Source organism: Budorcas taxicolor, chromosome 11 (genome assembly GCF_023091745.1).
Source record: "Budorcas taxicolor isolate Tak-1 chromosome 11, Takin1.1, whole genome shotgun sequence".
Lineage (NCBI taxonomy): Eukaryota > Metazoa > Chordata > Mammalia > Artiodactyla > Bovidae > Budorcas > Budorcas taxicolor.
The window spans coordinates 151,647,023-151,667,078 of NC_068920.1; the positions used below are offsets into that span (position 1 = coordinate 151,647,023).

At 45.8% G+C, this 20,056-nt stretch overlaps 1 protein-coding gene across 2 annotated transcripts in view; it reads right to left on the reverse strand.

Annotated features, from left to right (window-relative positions):
* Positions 1-3,441: 3,441 nt before the first annotated feature.
* GGTA1 (glycoprotein alpha-galactosyltransferase 1 (inactive)) overlaps positions 3,442-20,056 on the reverse strand; it is a 72,688-nt gene continuing 56,073 nt past the window's right edge. For both annotated transcript variants that reach the window (XM_052648481.1, XM_052648480.1), the window contains 5 exons: positions 18,990-19,025; positions 17,289-17,354; positions 16,637-16,729; positions 10,250-10,387; positions 3,442-5,915 (listed from right to left, as the gene is read on the reverse strand). In XM_052648481.1, the coding sequence (XP_052504441.1) occupies positions 5,222-5,915; positions 10,250-10,387; positions 16,637-16,729; positions 17,289-17,354; positions 18,990-19,025 (1,027 nt within the window). In that variant the 3' untranslated portion in view covers positions 3,442-5,221. The remainder of the gene's footprint in view (positions 5,916-10,249; positions 10,388-16,636; positions 16,730-17,288; positions 17,355-18,989; positions 19,026-20,056) is intronic.

The window sequence follows — 20,056 nt, forward strand, 5'->3', positions numbered from 1 at the left end:
GGTGGTGATTGTGCAAAATCATCCTGCTTGAGAACCGCTGTTCTACTCTGATGGAGGAAGTTTGTCCCCTGCATCACTGACCTCGAGCAACACTGAACCCAGAGCTGCAGGTTACAGCCTGAAGCTCTAAAAGAAATAATTCCAGGTACCAGATAGAAAGGGCTTCTCCAGTGGCTCAGATGGTAAATAATCTGCCTGCAGTGCAGACCAGGGTTTGATCCCTGAGTCAGGAAGATCCCCTGGAGAAAGGAATGGCTACCCACTCCAGTATTCTTGCCTGGAGAATGCCATGGACAGAGGAGCCTGCTGGGCTACAGTCCATGGGGTCACAAAGAGTTGGAGAATTGGACACGACAGAGAGACTATCACCTCTCACTCTGACCAGGTAGAAAGGCATCTACTTTGTAGTAGGACACAGAGTCCACAATCAAAAACATTTTTCTTGATTGCAAAAAACCACTTCTTATGAGGCATGACGCGAGTGGAGGTGATGATTCATTTATTCATCCATCTAATAGACACTCTTTTAGCAGTGCCTATGAGCCAGGTGATGTAATGGGTGCTGGAGCTCACGGAAAGGCAGACTCTAAGGAACTAATAATGCTAGAAGGGTTCGTTCAATGGGGATATTTTTAGTTCTAAGAGAAACCAGATTCCAAGTGTCTTAATGATGGGACTTTGTTGGCTCACACATTCAAGAGCCCACAGGCCACGCAGGCTTTAGATAAGGCTGGAGGCCCTGGCCCAGGGCTGTCATGGAGGACTGCGGTTCCTTCAGTGTCTCTGCTCCTAGGATCCTGTTGTCAATTTCATCCTAAGGTTGACCTACCTTGTGGTCCCCAAAAGTGTTGCATGCATGCTAAGTCGCTTCAGTCGTGTACAGCTCTATATGACTTTGTGGACTGTAGCCCACTGGGCTCCTCTGTCCTTGGGATTCTCCAGGGAAGAATACTGGAGTGGGTTGCCATTTCCTCCTCCAGGGGATCTTCCCAACCCAGGGGTCAAACCCGCGTCTCTTATGTTTACTTGCATTGGTAGGCGGGTTCTTTACCACTAGCGCCACCTGGGAAGCCAGACGTGTTAGCAGCTTCTAATGTCATCAGTATCATCCTAATGCATCCACATTTCCAGTAAAAGGCCTGAGATTCAACTTGATTGGACTAGTTTAGATCATCTGCCCCCCTGGGGAGTGGGGGGAGGGAAAATGTTGATTAGCTTAGTCTGGGTCACTTGGCCCAACCATGGCATTAGTTGCCATGGAAACCACATAGACTCTACGAAGGAGATAAAGCGAGAAAGAAAGGCACAGATGCTGGGCAAATGTGCAGCTCCCAACCAGCCAAAGCCTTTTCAAGCTCTTTGCTGCTTTTCACACAGGCTCTCCTATGAGATTTCATCCAGGGTCTCCCTAAAAGCCTCAGAATAGTCCTCCGTGCTTCGTACCTGCTGTTCCTCCCTCCAAAACCTCATTCCATTTCCACTTCTCAGTGATCCCTTTCTCTTCTCTCAGTGCTTAATTCAGAAGCAGCCCCTCTGAAACTGTTTCCACCTCCCAGACCTTCTCTCCTCTGCACCCCCTCAGCCCTTGAACTTCCCTGAGCCTCGTATCACTCAGGTTTTGTTTGACTGCTTTCCAGCCAGGCTCCAGGATGAGTTTAGACCATCCATCTGTGAAGTTTGAGTCTACTAAGTTCTCTTTCTTTAATGCTAGTACAAGAATTGAGAGTTCTTGGTGGTGATTCCTTGATGCCCTCGGTTTCAAAAACAAAATGGTTAAAGTGTGTGTGTGTGTGTGTGTGTGTGTGAGTGTGTGTGTTTGAAAGAGAAAGACTTGAGCTGTGGAAAGAACAAAGGATTTAGAGTCAGACAGTGCTGGGTTTGAATTCCTGAGACTTGAACAGTAGATCCCCACTTACCCTAGCTTTCTCTCTTTAAAAGGTATGCATCATTTATTATGTATTCATGCCTTCTATGGTGTTTCACACTTGTGAGTATGCTACATGCCTGTGTTATTCATGTACATAAGGTACATTTAATAAATGGTGATTTAATAGATTCCTAGAACTGTCAATATTGCCACTGCTATCAGTAAATTACATGGTGACTTTGGCTGAGAGGAAAAAATGAGTCGTTACAAGACAGACAAGCGATGACAGCCCCTTCCAGCCTTAGAGCAGCTTTTCTCTCCAGCTTCCTGGGACCCCCAGAGTGAAAGAAGAAGGCATGGCTGTCCCTTTCACCTGCCCCTTCACCCAGCTTTGCCCTCCAAGGCAAAATGCCTTGGCATAACAGCTTCTGTGTGCCCATGGGGCTTATAGTGGTCCTGCAGGCACAAGCTAAAGTTAAGAATGATCACAGTCTTTTATTTATTTTTACATGATACATTTAAACTAATTTAATGCCCTTGGGGCAGGTTTCGGTGTCCCAGGTGGCACTGGTGGTAAGGAACCTGCCTGTCAGTGAAGGAGATGGAAGAGACGTGGGTTCATTCTCTGGGTTGGGAAAATCCCCTGGAGGAGGGCATGGCAACTCACTCCAGTATTCTTGCCAGGAGAATCTCATGGACAGAGGAATCTGGCAGGCTAGTCCCCAGGGTCACAAAAAGCTGGACACAACTGAAGCAACTTAACACGCATGCACGCGTGGGGCAGGTTTAGTGCAGAAAAAGCGGGAAGTGGTGTGAGCCTAGGAGCACACCTGGTTTCTAAAATATTAATTCTTACGGCAAAAATTCCCCTTTATTAGATTCTTCCATATGGCCCTCTGTGTGTGGGGGGCCACTTGAGGAGCCTAAAGTGGCTCAACACATTTATCCTTGTCAGCTTCTCTGATGTGAGCTACAGCTCAGATGCCTTCTGTGTGATTTAACCTTTCTGAACCTCACTTTGCTCATCTGCAAAATGGCAATAAGTCTCTACTATGAGGGAATCATGCCCTCTTGTATATCCCACGCACCACACTACATCAGCCTGCTCTACTTTGACTTTGTATTCATAACAAACACACCCACCCAGTCATGCTAGAAATTCAGCAAGTCTGTCTTGGGGCTCCCTTGGCCAGATATATTCCCCAGAGGTCAGGACTAGTAACCACCAGAAATGGTTATGGCATGGTTTTCTCCCTTTGCCCTCTTGCCCACCCTGAACTTCACGGGCAAGCCGAATCCTACTGGCACTTAATTACTTCAGTGCATCACTTTGGGAAGCTCTACATGAGCAGGCGTTGTTATAAACATTAGCAAATCTCAGCCATGCCCTTTCTATCTTTGTACATATATTTTTTTAGAAGGACCCAATGACTTTTTGAAGTCTAAGTATTTAAAATTCTGTTACTGACAGTCCTGAACATCTTTGAGAGAAAATGCACAATCCATGACAAAGACCAGAATATACTGAGAAAATAATTTATTTAATTGTAAATCAGGAATTTTATTTTAGCTTTTCAACATTGAACTATTGATTTTTGAGTTTGTCCATTTGGATTTTAAATTTAAGTGAATTAAAAAAAAAATCAAGATCCTTTCAAAAGGAAACTTCATTCCTTTTCTCTGATCTTTGAAGAAACGTCATTTCTTTGCTTTCAGACTTAAACCATGAACTCTCCCTAGTCCAGAATGGATCCCCCCAAAACTTGAATTATACAGAAGCAAGAGTCCTAACTGACCTTTGATCTCGCTTTTCTTCTACAAGCCCAATTCTTCAGGATTTTTGTTGGTTTTCTTTTGTTTTACTGGGTTGTAAAAAATTTTGGCAAGAACGGAAGAGTAGGAGGCACAGTAAAACAGTCGAGAAAATGAAGGTTTCATTTAATCAAAGACGCCCACACTGCTGAGCATCAAGCCGGGGAGGCGGCTCTTTAAGTCAATCGCTTGAAAATGTAAAGCAACGACATAAACTGGAACACGAGCAAAATATAAACATGCCTGCAGATATAAATGTTGCCTCCTTTCTCCCTTTACACTGACTTGCTTAACTTTAAATAATATATAAAATTTCATAGCTTCTCTCACAGAAAGGAACTGAATGGTAAGGTGTTCAGTCACAAGGACTGGATCTCCCATCGCCACCCCTCTACTTTTGACATAAAATCAGCTAACCATTTTATTAAACACATCTGGTTGTTATACTTCAGTAGTGCAGATGGGGCAAGGGGAAACAAGAGGTTCCTTGATGTCAGCCCTGCAACGTGGGGCTTGCTGGGCTGAGGATTAGGGCAGATGGTGGCAGGAGTTTCTGACAACTGACTGTCATGAAGCCCAGGTCAGGGAAATGGAACCCCTGGCAATTCTCTCCAGTCCCCTGCAGGATTCTGTTTCCTCGGACACCACCCACTTCCTCTGGCCAAGGATCTGAACACTCAAGTTCCAGAGTCCAGCATACTGAATATGACTTGGCCAAAACAAGAAGCATCTTACAAGACAACACTGCTCTGGCCGTCATAATGGCTGAGTTCACTGGCAACCACCCACACTGCCTGGATCCGTGCTGTATTTATATGCCAGCCGCATGCCCTGTGCCCCTCAGAGAAGGCAATGCCCCACAGGGATCAGCTCCCTGTCTTTCTACTCTCTCTTTGCTTATTTCATGGCCAACTTACTTGGAGACTTTGTTTTCATTTTGTGCTGAGCACCCACTGACTCACTCAGATTGCCTGTGACTCCCAACATCTTCACCATATATCCTGGGAATCTTGACTAGTCCTGGCACAGAAGCCAATATCTTGATAAGGAAAGGACATTGACTAAACCATCTGAGGATCGCCAAGGTAGACTATGTCCTACTAAGAGTTCTCCTGCTGCAAAAGCAACTCTGTGTTGCTTCAGACCCAGCAGAGACAAGAAGACACTGAAATCAAGAGGACAGCCCCTCACAATCGTTCTCTTGTTGCCAAACACTTCCCTTCTCTCCAGTAAGTTAATTGGCACGTGTAGAATGTTTCTGGCTTTTGTCTATGACAATTTTTTTCTTTTTTGGTTCAACTGATAGTGTATCCATTCCCCTCCCCCACAACTGAGAATAGGTAAGAAATCACTGGGAATTTACATCCGATTACCACAGGTTCATTCTCCCGTATTACAAGGCTCAAAGTTACAAGGAGAAATAATATGTACTTGCTGTGTTGGTCTTTTGTTAGTATTTTTTAAGTTAAAATTAAGTGTTACTTTTCTGAGGAAGTAGCCAGAATAATACTCTCTCAAATTCAAAAATGTACTGGCACAAAGTCACACGTTATTTCTAACCACGTTATACTCTTTTGTCTGCCAAGACATCTTGACAAGCTTAATATCCGCAGGCAGGCCTATATGATAATCCCAGCAGTATTCCGGGGATAAGATTTTAGTGGGTTTGTTGAGAAGGAAATACTTGTTTAGATGGCTCTCATCATGCCATTGGGCTTCTATGTCATTTTTCTTGTCCTTGAGGATTCCTTTGAAGCATTCCTGGGTGATGTTAAGGACCTGAGTGGGTGTTCCCCCAAAAATGGCTGCGTGGTAATAAAAATCCCCTTCGCCAAACGGAATGTATGCTGCAGACTCCTTGCGCCTCTCGTAGGTGAACTCATCGGGGTCTGCCTTGTACCACCAGGCCTGTAGCTGGGCCACCGACTCACCCAGGGTCTCCACCCCGAACTCGTCTTGGAAGACCTGGTCCACGTCCATGCAGAAGAGGAAGTCAACCTCACGCTGGATGTGGGCCACGATGTGCTCCCCGATGGTCTTCATACGCACCATGCTGACATCCTGCCACCTCCTCTCAGGCTTGACCTCAAACACTTTGAAGGAGCGCAGAGGGCCCAGCTCTATCAAAGGCATCCTGGAGATGTCGTCCACCATGACGTAAAAGATGACTCGGTGGCCAACCATGAAGTGCTTATTAGCAGACGTTAAGAACTCCTCCAAGTAATGCTCAATGTATCTGAAACAAAGAAGAATGGGATAAACGTAACCTCTGGCATTTCTGCAGGCTTCTCCGGTGGGTCAGTGGTAAAGACTCAGCCTGCAATGCAGGAGACGAGGGAGACGCAATTCGAACACTGGGAAGATCCCCTGGAGGAGGAAATGGAAACCCACTCCAGTACTCTTGCCTGAAAAATTCCATGGGTGGAGGAGCCTGGCAGGCTACAGTCCATAGGGGTCTCAAAGAGTCGGACATGACTGAGCGAGTGAACATACACACTGGGATTTGCTGTACTATTATTTCTGGCCGCTCTCCACCACAAAGTCACTCAACTTTGAGGAGATAAAGTGACTTACCTGATGATTCTGAAAGGTGACCGGGCAGGCCAGCCCCTCCTCTCTCACTCTTGGAAGCCAGTCAGGTGGAGAGAACATGTATTCTCAACTGCTCTGGGCCCTGCAGTGTAGCTAAATGATACAGGCCCTTCTCCAACATCCAGACACCTGCAGTTTCTCGTGCTATGGATGAAGGATGCCTACGTCTTTCTAATTCTGTGGTTCAACATCAGGAGGCCCAGGGCCTTCAGTTTTATAACCCATATTCTTTAATATCAGCTTTCACGGCAGTGAAGATGATCATCACTACCATCTACCTTATTTATCCCTTTGTCTTATTTATCAGTTGGTTCAGACTCTGGGTAGGCGAAAGCGTGCTAGTCCTTTTTTTTGTACTGTTTTATTGAGATATAATTGACATATAGCATAGTTTAAGGTGTGCCAAGTGTTGATTTGGTATATTCATATATTATAAAAGGGCTTCCCAGATGGCTCAGTGGGTAGAGAATCTGCCTGTGATGCAAGAGACGCAGGAGATGCGGGTTTGACACCTGGATCAGGAAGATCCCCTGGAGGAGGGCATGGCAATCTGCCCCAGTATTCCTGCCTGGAAAATACCATGGACAGAGCAGCCTGGTGGGCTACAGTCCATACAGTCACAAAGAGTCAGACATGACTGAAGTGGCTGAGCATGAAGCACACATATATCACAAAATTACCACCACTGTAGCATTAGTTCGGAGAAGGCAATGGCACCCCACTCCAGTACTCTTGCCTGGAAAATCCCATGGACAGAGGAGCCTGGTAGGCTGCAGTCCATGGGGTCGCTAAGAGTCAGACATGACTGAGCGACTTCACTTTCTCTTTTCACCTTCATGCATTGGAGAAGGAAATGGCAACCCACTCCAGTGTTCTTGCCTGGGAAATCCCAGGGACGGGGGAGCCTGGTGGGCTGCTGTCTATGGGGTCGCACAGAGTCGGACACAACTGAAGCGACTTAGCAGCAGCAGTAGCATTAGTTAACACCTTCATTGCATCACATAATCATCATTTCTGTTTTGGGGAGAAGATTTGAGATTTATTATCTGAATAACTTTATGAATATAGAAAACAATATTATTAACAATAACCACAATGCTTTACATCAGATCCCCAGAACTTGCTCCTTTTATAACTGGAAGGTTGTACCCTGTGATCAACATCAGGGGGCGCTAATTCTCAGGCATCTCTCAGAAACCCCAACATCCACTCCAATGTTATCCTGCCCTACCAGATGAAAGGGTGACACGCCTCTTAGGTCCTTTGGGGATGCCTTAAGACTAAGCATCTCCACTCTCTTCTCCTTCTCTGGGACCCAGAGAATGGGTTATGGGGGACATGAATATCCTTCTACATTATACATTCACTTTAAGAGTTTTCCAGTGGTTACCCCAAACACCAATACATTATCCAGCTACCACCATTATAAGACCCATCCAAATACCAGAGCAAACACCCTCTGATTTAAACTTATTTTAAACTATCTCATTTCCTTTTCTAAAAAAAGTTCACTCTTAGTTGTGTGTATTCTATGGGTTTTGACAAATATATAATGACAAGTATTTTTCACTATGTATGATATCATACAGAGTATTTTCACTGCCCTAAAAATTCTGTATTCTGCCCATTCATCCGTTCCCCTTTGCCGACCCTTGGCAACTACTGATCTTTTTACTGTCTCCATAGTTTTGCCTTCTCCAGAATGTTACAAGGTTGGAATCTGACAGCAGGCAGTCTTTTCAGATTGGTTTCTTTTACTTAATAATATGCATTTAAGGTTCCTCTATCTCTTCCATGGCTTGATAGATTTTGTGTTTTTTGCACTGATAATATATTCTACCACCTGACGTGCCACAACAGTTTATTAATCCATTCACCTACTAAAGGACATCTTAGTTATGTCCAAGTTTTAGAAACTATGAATAATGCTGCATTTAAACATCTGTATGTAAGTTTTTGTGTGGCTATAAAGTTTCAGCTTTTTTTGGTGAATACCAAGGATGCAGTTGCTAGGCTGTATGATAAGAATATGTTCAGCTTTCTTCCAAAGCGGCTGAACCATCTTGCCTTTTCGCCAGCAGTGAATCAGAGTTCTGCTTGCTCCATATTTTTGCCAGCAGTTTGTGTTGTCAGTGTTTTGGACTTAGGTCCTTCTAATAGATGTGGTATTTTAGCTATTTACTTATTCATTCAAAAAACATGTTCATGTCTTTTGTGAGCCAAACTACACACTTATCACGTGACAGCATGGGGATGATAGAGAAGGAAAGGGGGAGTTGGCTTAACACAACTTGCATCACCCCCAGACTCATGCTCAGCAGATGTGGACTAAGTTTAATTTACTGATCACACTCACGGCCAGTTATGACATTTTATGAGTAATAATAACTGGCATTTGTTTTTGCTCCTTAGTTGCAGTTTGGATTCCCGTTCGTTTCTACAAAAATAAACTGTGGTTTTAATATTGGTCTCTGGAAAAACCCCGGGGTTTACAGTAGAATATATCTGAGCAATATGAAGAGGGACTTTGCCATGGCTCTGAAAAAAAAATCTATTGTGCCCTGAAGCTTGGGAGACAATCCTAGGGGGAGGGGAGGGGGCCCTTGTGGGGTTTAACATTATTTAGAGATGAAAGCATTGCAATTGGCTCCGGGCACTGTTATTTGAAAACAAACCAAACATCACACCTCGTAAAAGTCCAGATCCACTCTTGGGAGGATTTATTGCTGCAGAGTACAAGCAGTCCCCTCCTGCCCCCAAGAGGAGAGCTCAGGGTGTACAATTTACTGTTTGGTTCTGTGAAGCTGCGAATACGAGGGTGAAGCCATCGTGGAACCGCAGGCCACATTCTGTTCTTTGTGGAAACATCAGGAGTAAATCAGTCTACAGGGTGGCTGGCTCGTCCCCTCTCATACCAAAGGATGAGGTGAGCTAGGCATCTGCTCCAGACTCCTAACAGTACAGATTCTTCCAGTAAAAATGTCAAAATTCCAGAGTCACCCTTCTCCATCAGAGATGCCCCTGGGATCAGCACAGGTGGTGACATCAGGACTTGACCAGTAGGATGAGGGCGATGGCTTCTGGGCTCTGGGCTGGGGACGGTCTTGGGAGTGAAGACGCACAGATCCTCACTCAGATCCACCCGGGCCTTCACCGCTCTCTGTACAAGCGAGCAGTCAACTTCCATGTGATGCTCGGAAAAGATACAGATGGGAAGGCCCGTGGGGGGGGGTTGCAGGGAGGAGGCTAATAGGAAAAGTACACCTTTGCTTTCGTTTTGATAAAGAAAAAAAAAAATCACCGAAGGAACAAAACGGGTTATATTTTAAACTATTATCACAGCTCCGACTTTTAAGTAAGAATGATTGCGGTTTGGGGAGAAATGTCATTCTAAACAAGGAAATGGAAGCAGAAACAGGAACCCATCCAACCTCCAGAAGAAGTAGTTCTGGCTGGCCAGATCTCCGGGGGCCAAAGCCTCTAGGAGGAGAAGGGCAGAGGCAGCTGCGGAAGCCCGGGGAGAGTGGTCAGCCAGGCTGACGTGGGGAAGCTCCGCGCTTAGTCACTTCTGTCCTTGGTTCTCAGTTGGGGTCTTGAGCGTGTGGGAGAAACAATGACACACGATCGGGCTGTCTAATAGCTGGCATTTTTGGAATTCCCAGAGAGGGCCGTGGAGGTCAGAGTGGAGGCGGCGCTGGGTGTGCTGGAAACTCCAGGCCCAGTGAGTGTGGCAGACACTCTAACCTGCAACCGAGGCCTCGCTCAGGTGGGAAGCTGTCCACTCCCATCCACTGTCTTGTTCTCAGGCTCTTGGGGCCTCAGCAAAAAGGAGCCTGAAACAGTCCTATCGCTCCATTCTCCTGTCTAATGATTCAGACACATCCAGGAACAGCCTCCGTGAGCCCAGGGAGCCCCTCACCAACCTTCTGACAGTGGGACAAAGGAAAAGTCAAGGTTATTTTTATTAGCGACACCTACCTTCCGACGGCGAAAACCGTCAGGCCGACGGTAATTTTCTGCTTGGCGTAGTAATTGTCTAAGACGGCTCGGTTGTAAGTGCCTTCCCACACCACGGGCGCCTTCCAATCTGTCATAGTCACAACCTCGGGGCGTTTACTGGTGACAAAACAGAGTCCATGAGTCAGGATGGCCTTGCTAAGGTGGGGCAGAGACATCTGATGGAAAACGGCTCAGCCGTGGCTAGTGGTAACCATCCTTGAATCCTGATGGGAGTTTAACCCCAACAGTCGGCTGGCGGTGAGACATCTGCGGCATCTTCTGGGTGAGGAACAGGAGACGGTGGCCCAGGTGCCTGGGGGCTGCCTTAGCGGGGGCCCTAGGGGGGTCTTACCTGTACAGCTCATGCCCTCTGTCCCCCTTTCCTGCCTCCCCTATCCTCATCTTCCTTCAATACCCACTCCCATCTCCCCAGCCCCTTCCTAAGCTGCCAGTGGCATTTTTAGACCTTATTTATCCCAATGGGTGCCATCTGACCCAGAGAAAGCCCTGATGCTTGACCCAGGGGGACAAGACAGGGACATCAGAGCTGAAAGAGGAAGTAGCTGTTTCAATCTGCCTTTTGCCAGAAAGGAATTTTTGGTTGTAACCTGGGTATAGGACTAAGGGGTTTCTGGTGTTATTGTTCATTTGACATACAAGGAGCAGACAGTCACTAAGAAAGGATCCTGCAGGCTCACAGTAGCCAGGGATGAAACACGGGGACCCTGGCTGTCACCTCTCTCAGATCATGTTTCCTCCTTACAAAGCTGGGGGTGGGGGAGGGGGGGTTCTGTGCACTCAGCACACTTGAAAGGGACTTGGCAAAGCCAACACAAACACAGGAAGCAATGTAAGAGCGAAGACAAACCAACCAACTATAAAGAGTAAATGTAGAAAGGTTGAGCAGCGGCTGGGGCCCAGGCTAAGGCGGGAATGGGGTGGGGGGGACTCAGCTCCAACCCCATTTGGGTTTGCAAGAGACTGCCCTTCCCAGGCGGGAAGTGGAGACTGAAGCACAGTCATTTAGAGCAACCCCTGTCACACAAGGGCCTCGCCATGTGCCTGCACTTCAGCCACTGCAGGGAGAGGCCCAGTGACTGGGGCAAAGTCTTGGTGGCCCCATCGGGCCCCTGCTGACTGTGTGCAAGTGGCCTTGGTGAGGCTATCGAAGAGATGTTGGCAAATAGATCAGCCCACTGAGAACTCCTCTCTCCCTCACACATGGGTGGAGAGTGGGTTTTCACAACACTGCCCCTCCGCCATGGATGAAGCTAAGTTTTTCCAGGGAGGCTGGGCAAGGCCAGGTCACCTCCTCCTCACCCCAGCCCCCAAGAGACACTCGTCCACACCTCCTGTCCTTCCACCACCAAGCTCTGCGGTCCTCCTGTTCTAGAACCAACCAGGCCCTCCCACCCACTCCCGGTGCTCCGCGGCAGGCCTGCTTCCCTCCACACACAGGAGTCTCCTCCAGAGATGGGGAGGGACAGTGCCGGGCAGGCCCTCCCCGCCGGGTCTCGTCTCAAACCCCACAGCCCAGCTCTACCTGCACCCCCCGGGTGTGCCAGTGGCGTGGCGGCCCTGGACAGCTGCTCCCGGTTTCCCCTCAATTGCGAAAGCAGCTACTTTGGGATCTGCACCGGCCTGCGTGAGACACTTTCACACACACACACACTTTCTCAGGTAGTCCTTGCAAAAGCCCTGTCATGTATTATGTTCTTTGTACAGATAAGAAAACCAAGGCTCAGAAAAGCTTGTTGACTTGTCCAAGGCCAAACAGCTAATGGGGGTGTAACTAATGTACCCTGGATACTTCCTATGGAACAAGCCACAGTACCCAGGGCTTCACCCTTCAGAGGAAGCTGCTATTTTGATTCCTGTTTTATCCAAGAGGAAACTGCAGCTCAGAACAGTTAAATAACTTGTTGGAGGTCACAGAGCAGCTAAGGAGCCAAGCTGGAATCCGAACCCAGACAATCTGACTCAGTAAGTCCATGCTCCGAACCACTGCATCTATTGCCCATTTATTTACTTGCTAGGCTAACGAACTGGGGTTAAAAACCAGGGTTCTCATCATTTCCACTCAACTTAGATACTTCAGCATTTTTATCAGTACAGATGAGAAATGAGCTTTTGTATTTTGTTTTTAAAAGCTTATGGGATGCTTTTAGTCACATAAAACCCCCAGCTTTGTTAAATGACCAGGTTTCAAACCAGAAAAATCACACACACACAAACACAGGCTTATCATTCTATAACCACTATTTCTGAATGTAAACCCCATTGCCGTCCTTAGTGAAGCCCGTCAGGGATCTCTTAGCCGTTCTGACCCAACCCATTAGCTAAGCCATGGAGCTGCATGTGAGCTGAACATGTGGTGAGAAGGTAATATTTTTAAGAAAGAGAAGAGGAAGGGGTGGAGGAAAAGGAGGAAAGGGTGGTATTCTTATTTAACGCTTCCAGACATCGGGGCTCAATCCTTGGCTTTCATTCTTTCACTGAATACTCAAAACTACCTTCTAGAGTGGGTGCTGTCACCACCCTCATTTCACAAATAAACTAGGCAGTTGGAGAGTAGGAGACGGGAACTACCACCTAACCAACAGGAGGGGTCAGACCAAGGCACTGAATTCCTCCAGGCACTTCTGCTAAGTCCTTGCTCCCTGTCAGGCCCCGTGCTGAGCTTCAAGATCAGCGGAATGAGACCTGCCTACCCCTTAAGGGTCTCAGAGTCCTGACAGGGGGCCAGCCTGCCACCTGCCACTCTTCCACTGCATGATCACTCAGTTCTACACCTTCTAGAAAGGACTGAGTCAAGACACCAGTGTCCAGTTTGGTTACTTGATGGGGAAGATTCCTCTGAGCAAGGGAAAAAATACATATATATAGTAATATTAAAAATTAATGTTTCATTAAAAATTAAAATTTTCTATTTCCCAGCTGTTAATTATTAAATCCCACTGGCCATTCCCACACATCAGCGACCCTGACTAGGAAGCCAGATGACAGGCTGAAAAGGCAGGCCAAGGGGAGGATGAGGGGGTGGGAGGATGCTTGAGATCAGCTTCCTGGATGAACCCCTCCCACCCCACCCCGGAAAAACAAAAAAAGAAGTGACAGCAGGCAAGCAACACATGTGTAAGACCAAAAGATGTCCAAGGTCACCAAGATGGGGCTCTAGAAGGAGGAAAAAGTACCAGGAAAGATGGAAAACTGCCCAAATGCCTTCTTTCCAAGCAGCACATCTGCTGTGTTACCTCCGCTTGTCAGGTTCCCCAAGTACAGGCCAAAGGTTTCCCACAACACAGAAGGGCCTCCATAACCCAAACATACACCTACCTAGGTATCTGGTAGCATTTATATCTTACATACTTATTTATGGGCTTCCCAGGTGGCATCATTGGAAAGAATCTGCCTGCCATGCAGGAAATGCAGATTAGATCCCTGGGATGGGAAAACCCCCTGGAGGAGAAAATGGCAACCCATTCCAGTATTCTTGCCTGGAAAACTCCATGGACAGAAGAGCCTGGCAGGCTACAGTCCATGGGGTCACGGAGGCAGACTTGACTGAGCATGTGCATATACTTCTTAGTGGGAACACTGTGGTCCCCAGGGGCTGGGCAGAGGAAGGATTAAAATTCTATGAATCAGGCAGCAGTTCACGAAAGATGTAGCATGCATACAGCATGTTCTTCACTGGACTCCTTCCAGGCAGCAGGACAAAGACAAGAGCTGTGGGGTGGCGAGAAGGAGATGACGTAGGAAGAATTCTGGAGGAAGAATTAACAGAACATGCTAATGGATTAGACTGTAGGATGGATGAAGGAAAGAGCGAAGGATGAATTGGAGAGGTCTCCTGGACTCTGACTTAAATAGGAATGAAAAGAACGGGGGTGGGGTGAATCAAAAACTCTTTGAGACACACAGTTAGACATAAGCAGGGGCTCAGAGAAAACCTTTGGACTTAAGATGTAAATGCGGGAGTCATTCTCCCATGGATGGTATCTAACGCCACGGAAATGGATGAGAGCATGTTGGAAGATAGTATAAAGAAAAGAGATGAGGATACTGGACTCAACCTCCAGAAGCTAATATTTGAGGCTTGGGAAGAGGGTAGGGCCCCGTTAAAGAGACTGAGAAAGTAGGAGGGAAATGAAGAGAATGTGATGATATGAGGCTAAGAGATATTGATATAAAAAATGTATCTACAATATACTTAACATGCTTCTGGTAATTTACAGAAAAGGATACATTTCTATAAATATGTCATCTGTGAATTCAGTTATTCATCTTTCATTCATTTATGCAAGAAATATATTTTAGTGCCCTTAGAAGGCTTAGATTTGGTGCCGCTACAAATTAATATTCTTTAAATATCTGCTCATCATTCATTTGGAGGGCAATGGAGAGAGTGACAGCTGCTGGCTGTGATGTTTCTCTTCTCTGACCGGAGGAATGCAGCCCCGGCCCCCGCCTCCAGGTCCCACTCAGCAAAGCAGAAGTACCACAGTGAAAGTCTACCACCCTCCTTTGAAGCAAGCTTGGCAACTATATCACTAGCTCATCTAGCTGGTCATTGTGAGGGCTCTCACCCACCTCACACACACACATATATACCTAAGGGGCTTATCAAACCACAGTGCTTCCATATTCTTACATTTCCAGGAATGGTTTAGCATCCCATAGATGGCCACCCTGTTGTCCAGCTCCTTAAATGATACTTTGCGGGGAGGGAGCAAAATTCCCATCCTTTGACACTGGCATGGATGCTTTGTCCCAAAATAAGAGAACTTGCCAGAACACATTCAGTCTTTGCAGAACCAAGATGCCTCATGCTGCAGTAGCTGCTGTTCTCCCCTGATCCTCCTCCTACCTCTACGGCCACTCCTGCTCCTCTTAGGACTTCTCTCCCTCCACTGGCCCTCTAAATGCTGACGTCAGACATCGACCTGGTGCCTCATCCGGGCCTGCAGATCCCATTGCCCTCTGTAGGCTGAAGGCTCCTCTTCCTACATCTCCACCACCTATCTTCTGCCACACTTAGGGCCACTGCTACAGACTGAAAATTCATGTGTTGAAACCTAAGGGGTGGAGCCTTAGGGAGAGGATTAGGTCATGAGGCTGGAGCCCTCATCAATGGGATTAGTGCCCTTAGAAAAGAGACCCCTGAGAGTTCCCTTTCCCCTTCTATCACATGAGAACAAGGTGAGAACACCATCATGAATATACTAGGAAGTGGGTCCTCATCTGGGGCCTTGATCTTGGACCACACCCCCCAGCCTCCAGAACTGTAGGAAATACATATTTGTTGTTTATAAGCCATCCAGTCTATGGTATTTTGTTATAGCCTGAACGACTAAGATAGGCACCCTGTGAATCTCTGTCCAGTTGCCCCACAAGTTGCTTAATCCATACGCATCCCTAGTTGAGCTCATCGCCCCTCCCCTTCCCCAGTGCTAGACCCTTTCCTGGTCAATGGCACCACCACCCACTGGTCCCTCAGGACTCATGGTCATCCTGGACATGACCTCCCTACTCCCCAAACCACAGCCTTCTAAGTCAGGTTGCTCACAGCTCCTTAATCAATCTTGGCGAACACTAGTTACACGTCTAGAGCCTCGACAGGACCGTGAACTTCTTGAATATAACCATGCTGATTGATTTTTGCTGTCTCCTATACCTAACACAATGCCTAGTACAGAATTTCTTACCATGATTCACAGTAATAAATACATTTCATATCAAAAACACACGCACATACACATATATATTGAAGCAAAAATCCACTTAACAATACCTATCCTTCCTCAGGTGATGCCCTCTGATTTTCTATTGACTTCAATTTTTAAAAGGCTGCTTTTAACCCATTCAGCTAGTTTCTGAACACATTAACGGATAGTAACCAGTAGTGTGTAAAACACCAGCTAGCGTATCATGAGCGTTTGATAAACATTTGTTGTATGCTTGTTTAAAGAATGTATGCATGGCCCTATGAGCTTCTGTAACATCACTGCCATTTTACAGACAAGCTATCTGAATCTCAGGATTTTCTTGCTCTGACTCTAGCTTTGTAACTTTCCACAGTACCCTGTGGCCTATGAGACCCCCTTCCAGCCCCAGTATTTTGTCATTCTTCTGCTGCCATTGGCTGACTGCTGTCAGAATCATTGTAGTTATTGCTCAAACAAGTAAGTCAAGACAACCAGCCTCTCAAGTTTCTCATCTAATCTGGTGTAAAGGTCTAATAGATGCTAAGCCTCTGTCCCTCTAGTCAGGGCTGTTCTCCACGGCACTGTTGCCTCCATAGCCCCTGCCCCTTTATGCTGAGCTAAGGATTTACTGGAAATAGGGCGACACTTCTTTTCTTACAATGGGTTGAACCAGTCCGATAGCTTAAGCTTGCTTTCGTCTTCCTTTCTTTGTTCCTTTTCTTCGTCTACGTCTTCATCTTCTTCGTGGTAACTGCGGGTCATACATACAAAGGGAAAAATAAGCTGAGGAAGGCAAGGAGGCTGACTATGGTATCAGGATGGTGGCTGAGGACCTTATGAAAATGGGTTCCAAGGCAGAGAACACGTGCACCAAGTGAATGTCTGGAGAAAGGTTCATAATACTAAACGTTTATTCATAAAGACCTACTTTTGTTGAAATGGTGCAGTACTCAGCTTGCTTATTATCCTTGCAGGTCAGCACAGTTAGCAATTTAATGACCCAACAACCATCAGGTTATTTCAAGAGGAGGGAAAACTAATAAAACAGTCCTCATAAAAACATTTTAGTTTATGATAGGCTTTCCTACAATCCCAACTTTAGCCTGAACTTCATTCACCCTCAACTTAAATGGGGAAAAAATAAAAACAAGACCGCCAAACTTAATGGCCCAGTCCCAACCATGAAATAGAGGCCTTGTGTGTTTCCAATAAGCCAGAAATACGAATGACTGAGGTCATGGCTGTGAAACCATTCTATCTGCACTCTATAGTATTGGGTGGATAAACGAATCACTATGCGACCGCCTTACCCATTGTTAAACCATCTCGGAAACCACCAGCCCTTCTGAATGCTGCTGCCACTGACTTCTGGGTTTCTAAGAAATGAGAAAAAATGACAAACATTTTTAGAAAACGAGGCAGTCCCAAACGGGGGGATTTCCAAACTCTTTTTATGGTATGTCATTTAAAATTTTGTTTAAAAAATCGCTCATTTGTAAAATGAACACAAGTGACGCGGCTGTAGCTGAACGCGAGAGGACGCACCTGACGCCACCTGGATCTCCCTTCCCGTGGGCAGCCCCTGGCACACAGCCCATCCAGGGGCCCCTCACAGGGAGAGAAGGAGAAAAATGGAACGACAAAGTGGGGGGGGACACTAATCCATAAATCTGCATCTTGGGTCTGCTGCTTACTAGCTGGGTGACTGTGAGAGGACATTTTCCCCTCTCTGAATCTTGAATTTTCTCCTCTGAAAAGTCAGAGATAATAACAACAACAACGATAAGAAACCTACCATGAGGGTGGCTTTGAAGCCTAAATATAAGTGGCACACACAAAAGAGCTTCCTAAGATGAAAATGACTGTAGCCAGTTGTAGTCTTTAAACAAAATGGTTCACATTTCCAAGAATGATCTCTTTGGCTAAACGAGGAGAATCTGAGTTGCTACAAGGGTCAGCAGTGACAGACGCAGGAAATCGGAGGGTCTGTAAACCAGAAAGAAGCTCAACCAACTGTAATTAGAAGCCACTTTCACCACGCACATACTGACGTGTCCACACTCCCTGTGAGAGCCTCTCCAGGGTGGGGACCTTCCAAAAGAGGGAAAAGAAGGGGAAGCCAGGAAACAATACCCTTCAGTTGGACAAATAAGGTGGTGAGGTATGAACAGCATAATAAAAAAGAAACATGCTTTAAAACCCATCTCTTCAAGAAGTGCTTGAAGTAGTTTATGATTAAGAAGGTATGGTTATAATAAACAGGGGGAAAATACAAGAATAAAAATGAAGCAAGAGGAAACAAACATTTTAATCACTCAGTAGGTATGTTCACTTGACCTTGATCATCTGAGCCACTCTGGGAGAATAAAAATTTTACCTTAATTTTTGTAACTGAGATGCTGGTTGACTGGGTTTGAGCAAATTGCCAAAGTCATATGACATGTAAGCATAAAAGCCAAGATTTAATACCAGGGGAGAAATTATTTCAAAAATGAAGGTCAAGGAAAGTTCAAGCAGTTGAACATAACACTTTGCTCTGAGCTTCCTGGCAACCAAGCCAAAGATTGAAAAATCAAGGCTTGCAGAGTCCTCGAGACCAATAATAACAATACTACTACACCACACACTAGTTCATCAGGAGACCCAAACTTTTTTCCTGATCCTTTATCACAGTGAAATTTCTTGCAAGGGTCTTTATACAACATGTGGTGGGTAGCATAATGGACAATATCTACCCTGATTTTTTTTTTTATAAGCAAGGCAGGAATGTTCTCCAAACAAGACTACTTGAAGAGATAGATATTTGATGAAAAGCAAGGACAAAACATGAGTCATGGCTCTAGAGAGACAAGACTAAGGGGTTGGAGGAATACAGTCCAGACTCCTGAGACCCTTCCCCTCCACCTGTGTCCAGAGCTGTGTCACCACCTGCCACGTTAAGAATGGACTGCAGGGGAGCCAAAGCAGGCAAGGGGAGAATCCCATAGAAACCTAGAATTAAAAGCACTTACCTTGATGGGTTTATCCAGAACAAAGAGCCGTCTGGGCTAAAAGCAAATGAGAAATAAAAATGTATCATATTACTTTTAATTCGGAAAAGCTATTTTGCAGCCATTATCACTGAAGCCCTGGGTCAAATTGAGAGCTTGGGTTTTGGCTACTTCCAGGTTTCCATTCATTCCACATGCTAGCAAAGTAATGCAGAAAATTCTCCAAACTAGGCTTCAACAGTAAGTGAACTAAGAACTTCCAGATGTTCAAGCTGGATTTAGAAAAGGCAGAGGAATCAGAGATCAAATTGCCAACATCTGTTGGATCATAGAAAAAGCAAGAGAGTTCCAGAAAAACAGCTACTTCTGCCTCACTGACTATGCTAAAGCCTTTAACTGTGTGGATCACAACATACTGTGGAAAATTCTGAAAGAGATACAAATACCAGACCATCTGACCTGCCTCCTGAGAAATCTGTATGCAGGTCAAGAAGCAACAGTTAGAACCAGACATGGAACAATGGACTGGCTCAAAATTGGTAAAGGATTATGGCAAGACTGTATATTGTCACCCTGCTTATTTAACTTAAATGCAGAGCACATCATGAGAAATGCTGGGCTGGAGGAAGCACAAGCTGGAATCAAGATTGCTGGGAGAAATATCAATAACCTCAGATATGCAGATGACACCACTCTTATGGCAGAAAGTGAAGAGAAACTAAAGAACCTTTTGATGAAGGTGAAGGAGGACAGTGAAAAAGCTGGCTTAAAACTCAACATTCAAAAAAATAAGGTCATGGCATCCAATCCCATCACTTCATGGCAAATAGATGGGGAAACAATGGAAATAGTGACAGACTTTATTTTCTTGGGCTCCAAAATCACTGCAGATGGTGACCACAGCCTACTCCTTGGAAGAAAAGGTATAACAAACCTAGACAATGTATTAAAAAGCAGAGACATTACTTTCCCAACAAAGGTCCATCTAGTCAAAGCTATGGTTTTCCAGTAGTCATGTATGGATGAGAGACTTGGACCATAAAGAATGCTGAGCGCCAAAGAATTGATGCTTTTGAACTGTGGTGTTG